The sequence below is a fragment of the Carlito syrichta genome, unplaced genomic scaffold, assembly GCF_000164805.1.
Source record: "Carlito syrichta isolate Samal-C Ts95f unplaced genomic scaffold, Tarsius_syrichta-2.0.1 Scaffold308186, whole genome shotgun sequence".
NCBI lineage: Eukaryota > Metazoa > Chordata > Mammalia > Primates > Tarsiidae > Carlito > Carlito syrichta.
The window spans coordinates 35373-47432 of NW_007252282.1; the positions used below are offsets into that span (position 1 = coordinate 35373).

At 54.6% G+C, this 12060-nt stretch overlaps 1 protein-coding gene across 2 annotated transcripts; it reads left to right on the forward strand.

Moving 5' to 3' along the window:
• Positions 1 to 2118: 2118 nt before the first annotated feature.
• On the forward strand, positions 2119 to 9922 carry SLC30A2 (solute carrier family 30 member 2). Of its 2 annotated transcripts, XM_008065185.2 has the most exons (8): positions 2119 to 2395; positions 3008 to 3222; positions 3989 to 4135; positions 5768 to 5921; positions 6628 to 6784; positions 7520 to 7625; positions 9104 to 9238; positions 9680 to 9922. In XM_008065185.2, exons 1-8 carry the CDS (start codon positions 2346 to 2348, stop codon positions 9823 to 9825), a joined length of 1110 nt encoding a protein of 369 aa, XP_008063376.1. In that variant the 5' UTR covers positions 2119 to 2345; the 3' UTR covers positions 9826 to 9922. The 2 variants fall into 2 exon arrangements, with proteins under 2 accessions (XP_008063376.1, XP_008063377.1); XM_008065186.2 differs by lacking the exon at positions 3989 to 4135.
• Positions 9923 to 12060: the final 2138 nt, after the last annotated feature.

Genomic DNA, 12060 nt, shown 5'->3' on the forward strand with positions numbered 1-12060 from the left:
CAGGTCGAGGCTGCGGTGGCCGGGAGCAGCCACTGCACTCCAGTCTGGGCAACAGAGTGAGACTCCAACTCAAAAAAAAAGAAAGTTTCAAGGAAGATATCTGTTAATTGCAAATAAGGTGATCTCTCCTTTGCACATGAAGGGCACTTCCTGTCCTTGCGAACTAGAACACTTTAAATGGTATGAAGCGTTCTTGATCAACAATCTTCCTTTCAAGAGAAGAAAACTGGCTTCAGTATTCTTCCAATTAATCTTAGCGTTCCATAGGTACTACATAAGAATCACCAAGAAAGATTTTTTTCCTAAGCCTTTAATTCTGAAAAATATTAAATATATATATTTGAGTTAGAGTCTCACTCTGTCGCCCAGGCTGGAGTGCAGTGGCACACTCACAGCCACCACAGCCTCAACCTGCTGGGCTCAGGTGATCCTTCCACCTCAGCCTTTCAAGTAGCTGGAACTACAGGCACGTGCCACCACGCCCAGTTAATTTTTTTAAAAATGCATTGTAGAGATGGGGTCTCGCTCAGTTACCTAGGCTGGTCTTGAACCCCTGGGTTTAGGCAATCCTCTTGCCTCGGCCTCTCAAAGATTACAAGCTTGAGTCATTGCACCCGGCCAAAATATATATATATATATATATATATATTTAAAAGTATAGGCAGGTGCAGTGGCTCACGCCTGAAATCACAGCACTTTGGGAGGCTGAGGTGAGAGAATTGCCTGACCCCAGGGGTTCGAGACCAGCCTGGACAACTTGACAAGACCTTATCTCTACCATAAATCAAAAAAATTAGCCGGGCATGGGTAGCATGCACCTGTATTCCCAGATACTTGAAAGGTTGAGGTGGAAGTATCGCCTGAATCCAGCAGATAGAGGCTGCAGTGGCCAGTGAGCATGCCACTACACTCCAGCCTGGGTGACAGCAAGACTCCAAATCAAAAAAAGAAAGAAAGAAAGAAAGAAAAGCAGGTCTGTCTCATCCTCACTCTGCACCACCTTGTCTCCTAACAAAATGACTCCCGCAGGGCAAGAGACTGAAAGATCCCCTCCTGGTGCCCAGCAGTGTGAGCAAGAGGCCTACACCCCAGCCTCTTGTCTCTGCAAAGGACTCTCTGCCCACTGAGTTAAGGTCTTGGCCACCGAGGGCACTGGGGATGGGAGTGGCCAGCCAGAGAGGTCTCCAGTCCAAAATTCTCTCTACATAGAGGGCACCCGTCAGAAGCCATCATGAGAGCCACAGGCCTCCAAGTCCTAGGAAGACCGCCTCGGAGATGCTGCTTCAAGTGGGCAGGGTGTCCAGGGTCAGGCCAGCTTCTCCCAGGGCACCACCGTGAGGCACCTTCTGCCTGCATCTCCCCTGCATTTGCTTCCTGGGCGTCCCAGAGCCACTTCGGGCAGGGAAGAAGGACTGGTGGCAGTGGCTGTTGTCAGCTCTGCCCTGGGGGTGACTGCTGATGAAGCCACACTACTCTTCCTAGGGTGGATATCAAGCCAGCCACTGCAGGTTCTAACCAGAGCTCAGGAGAGGAGAGGAGAGGAAAGGCTGGCGCTGCCTGGGTGGCAGGGATGTGTGGGTCAGTCCCAGCACGCCCTAAGGAAGGACACTCCCCAGTCAGCGCCTGGAGCCCCCTAGCCCGAGGGGAAATACCAGAGCCGCAAGCCGACCTTGGGAGTCTCCACCTGGAGGTCAGATGTGATCAAGCCCGGGCAGTCTCCCGTCTGAGGGGGGAGACGCGACCCCAGTAGCCCCAATTCTGAGGCGAGGAGCCGCCCTCCTGCGTCAGACCCACCAGGGCGAATTTCTACAATCCAAGGTCCGAGAACTGCTCGGTGGGGACGCGGCCGGCCCGCGCGGGAGCGTGGGCGCAGCGTCACCCAGTCCTCGCCCAGCAACACCCAGCGGCTTCGCCGGGCGAAGACTGTCAGGCTTTTCGCCACAGGCGGGGCGCCCCGGCCCCTCGCGGCCCACGGGCGCAGAACGGGTGCGCGGGGCCGGCGCCGGTACGCCCTTTGCAGCCGGCCACCCCCTCCCCCTTCCTCGCGGGCTTTTGCACACGACGCGCCGCAGGTCGCTTCACACGGGGTGGCGAGGGCCGGATAAGGCGGGCGGGCGCGGGGCGCAGCGGCGGGGCCCGAGACTCGGGAGGGCTCGGCGTGCGGAGCGCGGAGCGGGAGCGCGAGCGGGAGCCGGAGCCGGAGCCGGAGCCGAAGCCGGGGTGGGCGCAGCGGGCGAGACCCTCCCGGCAAGTGGGTGCGCGTCCCGGAGCGTCTCGCGCGCAACTTCCAGGGCGCACCTGGCGGGGCGGTGGCACGTGGCCGCCCGTACCCAGCGCGGGGCCGCATGGAGGCCACGGAGAAGCGGCACCTGTTGGACGCCAGGCTCGGAGTCCGGTAAGGCGGGAGCCGGGGAGGGGCGGGAATTTGGGCGGCATCCGACGACTCCTGACTTGCCATCCAAGTGGTGTTTGATTTGGGCGGCCGATTGGACTGGGACCACGCAGGGTGAAGTGAGGCGAGGGAGAGAGAGGAAACTGACCAGGGTCCCGGACCTGGAGATCGTCTCTGTCTTGGGGCCTGGCGGAGATCCTGGCCCTTGCCCGCGGGAAGGGGAGGTCCAATGCTTGGAATTCCGCCTCTGCCCAGCACTTTGCCCCCAGGCAGCCCTGCCCTGGGGAGGCCCTGCGCAGGAGGGGGGCACTGCTCCTTCTCCGCGCTCCGGACAGCCTGTTCCTTGGCAAGTTCCCAAGGTCTTCGCCTCCTTTAGACTTGGAAGGGGTGGGAGAGGAGGGAAAGCCCCAAGTCCCATTTTTCCTGCAGCCCCCTCTAAACACGTGCTTCTCACCTCTGGTCACTCCTCAGGGACTAATGAGCTTGGGAGTGTCTAGCCATTCTTCGTGTTGGACACGTGGGAACATCAAGGCCTGGCAGAGAGATGGGACTGGAGTCAACCCTCCTTGTCCCGTGTCAGAGCTGAGTACTCCCTGTCCCTTCCTCTCTGACCAGGTCATACACAGGATCTCTGTGGCAGGATGGGACTGGTTGGATCCCTCTACCTGGACCTGGCCTGGACTTGCAAGTCATTACTACCCAGAGCAACCATTACTGCCATGCCCAGAAGGGTCCTGGCAGTCACTGTGACCCCCAGAAGGAGAAGGCCCGGCGCCAGCTCTATGTGGCCTCTGCCATCTGCCTGGTGTTCATGATCGGAGAAGTCATTGGTGAGGATTTTTGGCTACTTAAATGAGGTTGGCACATGGATAGGCCAGATGTTCCCAGTAATATTAACACTAGTAGCCCCATCTACTGAATATTCATTATACTAAGTCCGTTACCTACACATTATCTCATGCAGTTCCAAGCTTGTGCTATCAAATGGATGCTGTTATTGTTTTGTTTTGTTTTTAGTTGAAGTCTCACTCTGTCCCCTAGGCTGGAGTGCAGTGGCACACTCACGGCCACTGCAGCCTTGACCTGCCGGGCTCAGGCAATCCTACCTCAGCCTTCCAAGTAGATGGAACTAAAGGCTCGTGCCACCACACCTGGCTAATTTGATTTATTGTAGAGACAGTGCCTCACCATGTTGCCCAGGCTGGTCTCAAACTCCTGGGCTCAGGCAATCCTTTCGCCTCCGCTTCCCAAAGTGCTGGGATTACAGGTGTGAGCCACTGCACCAGGTTTGGGTGCTATTCTTATCCTTATTTTACAGATGATGAAACAGGTATTTGAGGTTAAGTAACTAGCCAAAGATCACATATAGGTAAAGGAAGGCCTGAATTCCTAGAAGGAAAGACCATTTACTCTTTCCTGCCTGCTATGTTTTCCAGTCCCTGTTTGAACTTGATTTCACATTCACCCTCTAAGGAGATGTTGTTGGCCCATTTCAAAGGGAGTGGAAATTTAGTCTTGCTGCACACACAGACTGGGGAGGTGGCTCTTTGGGCGAGCCGATAAGGACTCTCTACTCTCCCGGCCCTGCCCCTGTAGGTGGGTATCTGGCACACAGCTTGGCCATCATGACCGATGCAGCCCACCTGCTCACTGACTTTGCCACCATGCTTATCAGCCTTTTCTCCCTCTGGATGGCCTCCAGGCCAGCCACCAAGACCATGAACTTCGGCTGGCAGCGAGCTGGTAAGGACTCAGTTGGACTGGAGGTGGGATTGAGAGAGAGGGTGGGTCAGAACAGGGGTTATTAGATGGTTGTCATGGATGGGTCTCTGAGTGGGGGCAGGAGAGTGACCTGGATGGAGAAGGAGGAGGATGTCAACCTTGGCCTCTGTCCTCTGGGAACTCCCTGTCTCATGGGGAAACCCTGGTCCCAGTTTTCCAGAAACTCCCAGTCTGCAGCAGGGAAGTCATGTTCACCTTCCTAAAAAAATGCAGTAGCCAGCCGAGCTCAGTGGCTCAGCCTGTAATCCCGCGCCTTGGGAGGCTGAGATGAAGTGGATCGCCTGAGCCCGCGGGTTTAAGACCCGCCTGGGCAACTTGGTGAGACCTCATCTCTACAATACATCAAAAAAATTTAGCCAGGTGTGGTAGTGTGTGCCTGTAGTTCCAGCTACTTGGAAGGCTGAGGTGGAAGGATTGCCAGAGCCCAGCAGGTCGAGGCTGTGGTGGCCAGGAGCGGCCACTGCACTCCAGTCTGGGCGACAGAGTGAGACTCCAACTAAAAAAAAACAAACAAAATGCAGTAGCCAAGCTTCAAGAACAAATGACAGTGGCATTAATGCTGCACATAATTCCATGAATCAGCTCTTGGGGGAAGGAAAGGCCAGCAAAGCCTGCTGGAAGATAGAGGCTTTGACCTCTGGGCTGTATTGTCATATTGTCATTTTCCTCTGTGTGGGAGATGGCCCGGCCTCTCTTCCTCAGAAGCAAAAGCCTCAATTTACCAGCTGAACAAAAGGTATATATATATGTATATATATACATATATATATATATAAGAAAAAACAAACAAACATATATATGTATATACATATATATGTATCTATATATGTGTGTGTATATATATATATATATGTTTGTTTGTTTTTTCTTTTTTTAGAGTCTCACTCTGTTGCCCAATTTATTGTGGAGATGAGGTCTCACCATATTGCTCAGGCTGGTCTCGAACCCCTGAGCTCAGGCAATCCTCTTACCTCCACCTCCAAAAGTGCAGAAATTACAGGTGTGAGCTACTGCACCTGGCTGGCATAGATTTTAATAAGACAGTTAATTTATGTATAAAACAAAAAAGGTAGATCCAGATGACCTTTTTTTTTTTTTGAGTCTGAGTCTCACTGCCACCCAGGCTGAGAGGGGAGTGGCACACTCATGGCCACCTCAGCCTTGACCTGCTGGGCTCAGGTGATCCTTCCACCTCAGACTTCCAAGCAGCTGGAACTACAGGCATATACCACCATGCCCGGCTAATTTTTTTGATTTACTATAGAGACAAGGTCTTGCCAAGTTGCCTAGGCTGGTCTCAAAACCCTGGTCTCAGACAATCCTCTCACCTCAGCCTCCCAAAGCATTGGAATTACAGGCGTGAGCCACTGCGCCTGGCTCCAGATGACTTCTTAGATTGCTTCTAGCTCCGACATTCCCAGATATATGAAGAGCAAGGCAAGGTGCCAAAGTGCCAGCAATACATTCAGCAGAGCCCAGTTCACTCAGGCCCTGACTGTAGGGGTGGGAGGGGTCAGAGCATGCAGGGAGGGGAAGGCAGACCTCTTCAGCCTTAGATCCTGTGCCGAGGTTGGGGTTGGGATTCTTCCTCAGAGATCCTGGGAGCCTTGCTCTCTGTGCTGTCCATCTGGGTCGTGACTGGAGTGCTGGTGTACCTGGCTGTGGAGCGGCTGATCTCTGGGGACTATGAGATTGAGGGGGGAACCATGCTGATCACATCAGGCTGCGCTGTGGCTGTGAACATCATGTGAGTGGGACCCCAGTTCCCTTTGAGTCCCTCTTCCTCCTCTCACATCCATACCCATGTCTGCTCTTGGTGGAAGGATGCCACGGTCCAGTATAGGCCACGGGGATAGAACTTCCCTAATGGTCTGAGCTCTAGCACCTGGAACACCCAGGTCCTGCCTAAGCCAGCGACATCGGGAGCTATAAATCTGGGGCCATGTCAACTCTGCCCTCTCCCACACACATGTCAGTGGATAATCTTGGGGGCTTCATACCTGAAGTGGGGAGGGATGAGGACAGTTGTTGGCAACAGTAGATGTCCTTAGGAACAGAGCCCAAGTCCTTTTTTAAGCTGATGTGCCTGAAATTGGTCTCAATGAGAGGCAGTGGGGTGCAGAGTGGGTGCCTCATTTGGGCTCTTTCTCTTGCTTGCCCAGTGGCCTCAGTTCCCCATTTGTGACATGATAGGGTGAACTAGATGACCTCCATAATGCTGCCTGCTCTGAGATTTGGCATGTGGCCTCCTTGTGCTCAGACTCAACCTGGTATTGGAGCTGAGCCCTTTCTCTTGTGGCTCTCTGAGCCAAGGCTACATGGGTTGGGCTCCTCACATGGCCAAAGGGATCACACAGGGCTTGAAAATTTTGCCCCATGGGGAGGCCAGGCCTAATGAGTGACCTCTACCTTCTACCTCAGTGACCCCCTTGGCTTTGTCTCCACTTCCGCAGAATGGGGTTGACCCTTCACCAGTCTGGCCATGGGCACAGCCACGGCGCCAGCCAGCAGCAGGAGAACCCCAGCGTCCGAGCTGCCTTCATCCATGTGATTGGAGACTTTCTTCAGAGCTTGGGTGTCCTGGTGGCAGCCTATATTGTATACTTCAAGGTCAGAGCTGGGGACAGAGGGAGGCGGGGGGAGGGGAGTGTAGGTTATCTGGGGATCCTCCCTGCACAGGGCCTTTTCCAGATTCTAGTTCCCTCCCAGCTCTGGGAAAAAGGATGGAGAGAGGGAAGGAACATTTGTCCAACACCTCCCAAGTGTCAGCACTTCTGACCCTCACAAAAACCCTGAAGGGTAGGTGACAGTGTTTTTGGCAGCTCAGAAATATTCAGTGACTTGCACAGTGTCACACGGCTGGTAAGTTGGGGAGCCAGATTCAAACCCAGGTCTCTGTGTTGCTGAAGCCTGGGCACTGCCCATCACACAGAGGCAGACAGGTATAGTGGAAAGAGCCAGGCATTTGGTTTGAAGCCTGGCTCCACACCTTGCCAGTCATGTGATGTTGGGTGAGTTGCTTGCTCTAATAGAGCCTCCTCGATTTTCTCATCTATAAAGTGGGGGTTGTGAACCAGATGGTGTTCAAAATTCCTTTTTACTCTGCCCCTGCCTCAGCTGCTCGGGCAAGGAAGGATGGGAAGGGACTGTACCTTATCCCAAACTGTGGTCTGTCCTGCCTGCTCTCCCAGACCTGGAATAGAGTAGAAAACTGGGAAGCGGGGTCAGGCGAAGCTCATGCCCACCCTACCGAGAGAACCCCTCTCCCTGACATAGTACTGGGTGGGAGGTGAGAAAGAAAGATGAGATGCGGGGTGGTGAGGTCTGCCATCCCTCTTCCTACAGCCAGAGTACAAGTATGTAGACCCCATCTGCACCTTCCTCTTCTCCATCCTGGTCCTGGGGACGACATTGACCATCCTGAGAGATGTGATCCTGGTGCTGATGGAAGGTAACCTGGGCTTTGGGGCTTTTTTTTCTCTTGACGTTCAAGCTCTAATCAGCCTCCAGTAGGGTATGTGTGTGTTGGGGGATCCCAGCATATTGGCAGGAAACCATGGTCTGGAGCCTGGTATAGGCTGAAAACCTCCTGGAGCCTAGGCTGATCTTGGCATTAGAGCCTAGGTCCTCAAATTTGACAGTTCCTAGAACTGTGCCCTGGCCCATGCCTCCCCTCTCCCCAAGCATCAAGGGTGCCTCCTTCCCTGCTGGGATGTGTCTTTTCTGCCTAGCCGGGTGGCTTCTGGGTGGTGTCTATAGCACTGGAGTTCCAGCTGTACCCCCATACGCTTCCTCAGTCTTTTCAGGAAGAAAGGGGGGAAAAGATTATACTTCTCCTTGCTCAGAGGGGCAGACTGAAGCTCAAAAAAGGACAGGTCTTCTCTCTTGACGTGCCTTTCCTGCACTGTCTTCAGTCTTGAACATGGCTGTGGAATCCCTGCCAGCTCAGGCCTTTCTGGTGACATCTCAGGGACCAAACTATGCCCCTGCCTTGGAGGACAAGGCTGCCCTTTGCAGGGGTTGGAGAACCATCAGTGGTGGAGAATGGTCTGCTCCGAATGACCACTTTCCTTCACTTGGACTTTCCTGTGCTCTGGGGCCTTGGGTTTTGGGCCAGGGTCATTGGTCTCCGCATGGGTCTCTGGAGTTGAGATGGGTGCTGTCCCGGGGTTAGCAGGAGTGACTGGCTACAGGCCAGAGATTTTTCTCCAATATGTGACAGACCCAGACAAAAGGATGATAGTGCCCCCAGTGGGTCCATGAATTCTCAGGGTCTGTTCTTGCCTTCTTTTTTTTCCTTCCATTTAAAAATATATTTACTGAGCTGGGCTCGGTGGCTCAGCCTGCAATCCCGCGCCTTGGGAGGCTGAGGTGAGTGGATTGCCTAAACCCGCGGGTTCAAGACCCACCTGGGCAACTTGACGAGACCTCATCTCTACAATAAATCAAAAAAGTCAGCCGGGCGTGGTAGCGCATGCCTATAATTCCGGCTACTCAGAAGGCTGAGGTGGAAGGATCGCCGGAGCCCAGCAGGTTGAGGCTGCGGTGGCTGGCCACTGCACTCCAGTCTGGGCGACAGAGTGAGACTCCAACTCAAAAAAAAAAAAACATATATATATATTTATTGAGCACCTACTATGGGGCAGACTCCACTGTTCTAGGCACTGAGGATACACTGGTAAACAAAACAGTTCTGCTGTCATGGAGTTTCCATTTAGAGAGCAAGACAGACAATAAATGAATACATAATTTCAGACATTGTGAGAAGGAAGATACAGCAAGGTGATAGAATGGAGAGTTTGGGAGGTGGGGACAACATCAGATCTGCTAGCCAAGGAAGTCTTCTCTGAGGAGGTGACATTAGAGGAGCGGGAACCAGTCCTGCACCCATGGGCTATTTCCTTAAGCCCCCGTCCCTCCCATCCTCAGGGACTCCCAAGGGTGTGGACTTCACAGCCGTGCGAGATCTGTTGCTGTCAGTGGAGGGGGTGGAAGCCTTGCACAGTCTGCATATCTGGGCGCTGACAGTGACCCAGCCCGTGCTGTCTGTCCACATCGCCATTGGTGAGTGGTTGGGACACTCAGGGTGGGGTGAGGGAGAAGACAGCCAAAGGCCTGGGACCCTCCCCAGATGTTTGCCATGCAGTGAGCCTAGCCCTGTGCTGGTACCTTAAACACATTCTTTTATCTCATCACTGAAGAAACAGACTGCAGGGAGGTGGGTGGTCAAGCCCCTTGCCCAAGCTTTTGCGCTAAGGCAGAGCATGGCAGATCCTTAGCCTTAAGGCCAGGGCTTTGCCGGCTCTTTCCGTCGTATGTCAGGGCTGGGCCTGGAGGGTGTCTGGTGCAGGAGTGGAATTGCGGGGAGGGCCTTCTTCACGTCCATGGCCCCATCCTGTTCTGCTGGGAGTGGGACATAGGACTTGGGGTCCTGCTGGTTGCAAAGGGCCAAGAGTGAGTAAATGGCTCTCTGGCGCATCCCCGGTGTGCCCTCTTGGCCCCCAGCTCGGAATGCAGATGCCCAGGAGGTGCTGAAGGTGGCCAGCGCCCAACTCCAGGGGAAGTTCCATTTCCACACCATGACCATCCAGATTGAGGACTACTCTGAGGACATGAAGGACTGTCAGGCGTGCCAAGGCCCCTCAGACTGACTGCCTGGCCAGGCCCCAGCTGGACACGGACAGGATCTCCAGGTGGCTGGTCTGAGTGTCCTCTGGGCCCAACCAGGACTCTTCCTACTCCTGCTGTTACGAATGGGTTCCCCTCCTGACCTGTGCTGCATGTTCAGTGTGGAGCCTTGCCTGACTCCAGGACTGGGGCTGGCTCCCCCGTCTGACTATAGCCAGCTCCACTCTATAGCCAGTGTGGAGACTTGGTAGGTGTGACCCCCCCTCCTCCAGTTCCTGGTTCACCTCCCACCAGGACTGTGTTTGGGCCTGATCCGTGGCTACCACCCACAGCAGCAAAGGCAGTGAGGTCCAGCGTGGGGCAGGAGAGGGGAGGCTGGTTTCCCACTTTCAGCCTGCCTGGCCTTTGCCATGCAAATCTGAGCCTCCTCCCTCTGCCTCTAACTGTGTGAGCTAAGGAGGCCATGGGGGTTGGGAGTTGTAGGACCCCTACACTCTCATATGAGTCCCCCTGAGGTGGGTAGCCAGGGGCACCTGAGACCTCTCTGTGCCTTAGTCACTTCAGCTGTGAACCAAATGTTCCCTTTCCTGGAGGGGCATCCTTCTTACTATGCAGGGGGCTGGTTTCCTCTTTCCTTATCCCCACAGCCTAGGAAACTGTGCCAACACCAAGATAGCCTTGGCACAGGTGTTGGGGGGCAGAGAGTTCATCTTGGGTCCTCCCCTAACAGCCTCTAGCCCTGGGCACTTCTCTTGCCCTGAGAGTGTACCAGGGAATTGCAGTCAGGGATGACTGGCCAGCACGCCTGCCCCTGCCCAATTGGAGTCTGGGGATGGAGGAGGGAGAGGGGCTGCACACAACCCAGGGGCCAGTTAGGAGGGAGACGCTGGCTTCCCGGGCTTGGGTGTGAAGATTTCGGACTTAGGGGGTGGCTTGTGTTGACAACATTCAAGAGAGAAGACCCCCGACTCACAGGGACTTCATGCTTAGTGATCAGGATCTGTCTCTGCCATTATAAGCAAGTGCCCTTGGGCAAATCAGCCTCTGTCTCTTATTCTCATCTGCAGACGGAAGGGTTAATGTCACAGGGTTGTGGTGAGGACAAGAGCCCAGGCCTGCCAAGCACCTGGTAGTTGTTGAGGAGTGGCTACTTTATCATCCTGGGTAGAGGGAAGTTTGTGCCTGAGGCTGTCTTGTGGAGTGGCCTGCCCGTGGGAGCCCTGAGTTTGTCTGGACTTTGTTCTGGCCCATGGCAGGAGGAGGAGAAGCTGGTCACTTGCCACCCCTTTAAGCCTCTCTCTTTCCAGCTGTGAAATGACCCCTTTGTGCCTTTCCCGCATTGTCATCCCAGATTACCTGGGATCTAGGTAGGTTAGTGCGTCCTTCAGCCCTGGTCTATGGAAAAGTATTGGCCTGGAGTGGCAGGGGACAGGACTGGTGGCTGTGCTTCACTCCACCATAATCTCAGGGTAATCAAATCCCCACCCCGCAACCATGGCAGGCCCCCGAAACTGGATCCTGAGCTTTGTTGTATGCCAAGTCCTTACGTCCCTCTCAGGAGACAGTCATCGCTGTCATCCATTTTTACAGATGAGAAAATGGAGGCTCAGAGAGGTTAGTTACCTGCCCGAAGCCACACAGCCATTGTGAGACAGGTCTGGGATTTCGGCCTCATTCTCCTAGATCTACCCCTACAGCAGGGGCTGGGGACCTGCTCTGGGCAGCATGTTGGTACAGTATGAATCCCTGAGACCAGCAGCGCTCCCTCCACCTTCCCATGTGCAAGGCCATGCCAAGGCAGCTCAGTGTCCTGGGTGCTGCAATGGCAATTGGAAAGGTGCCTCTTTCCTGTGACTGAGCCTGGCATCAGGAGCCCTCCCTACCCGGGAAGGCTGCCTGGGCTGCAGCTGTGTGCTTCCTCACCCACCCTCCACTGTTCTTGACTCTGTGCCAGACTGCCTCTCCCTGGCTGCTTTAATTTCCAGTGCCCCCACACCTCAAGCATCTGACAGTCCCATTCCTCCCAAGGGAGAGCCCACCCTGCCACCCAGCTGTGATGGGCTCCAGCAAGGACCTGAGTCATTCAGGGGCCAGAGGTCAAGCTGGAGAGTGGGGGTGAGGCTTTAGGGGACGAGGTGTTCCTGCAAATGAGCTCGTCACGGGAGTTTCCAGAGCTGAGAGGCCATCAAAGCAGGAAAACACCTGATACCCTGGACCTGGACCTGGGTTGGGCCGCCCCTCTTCTGGAGTCGGCCCTT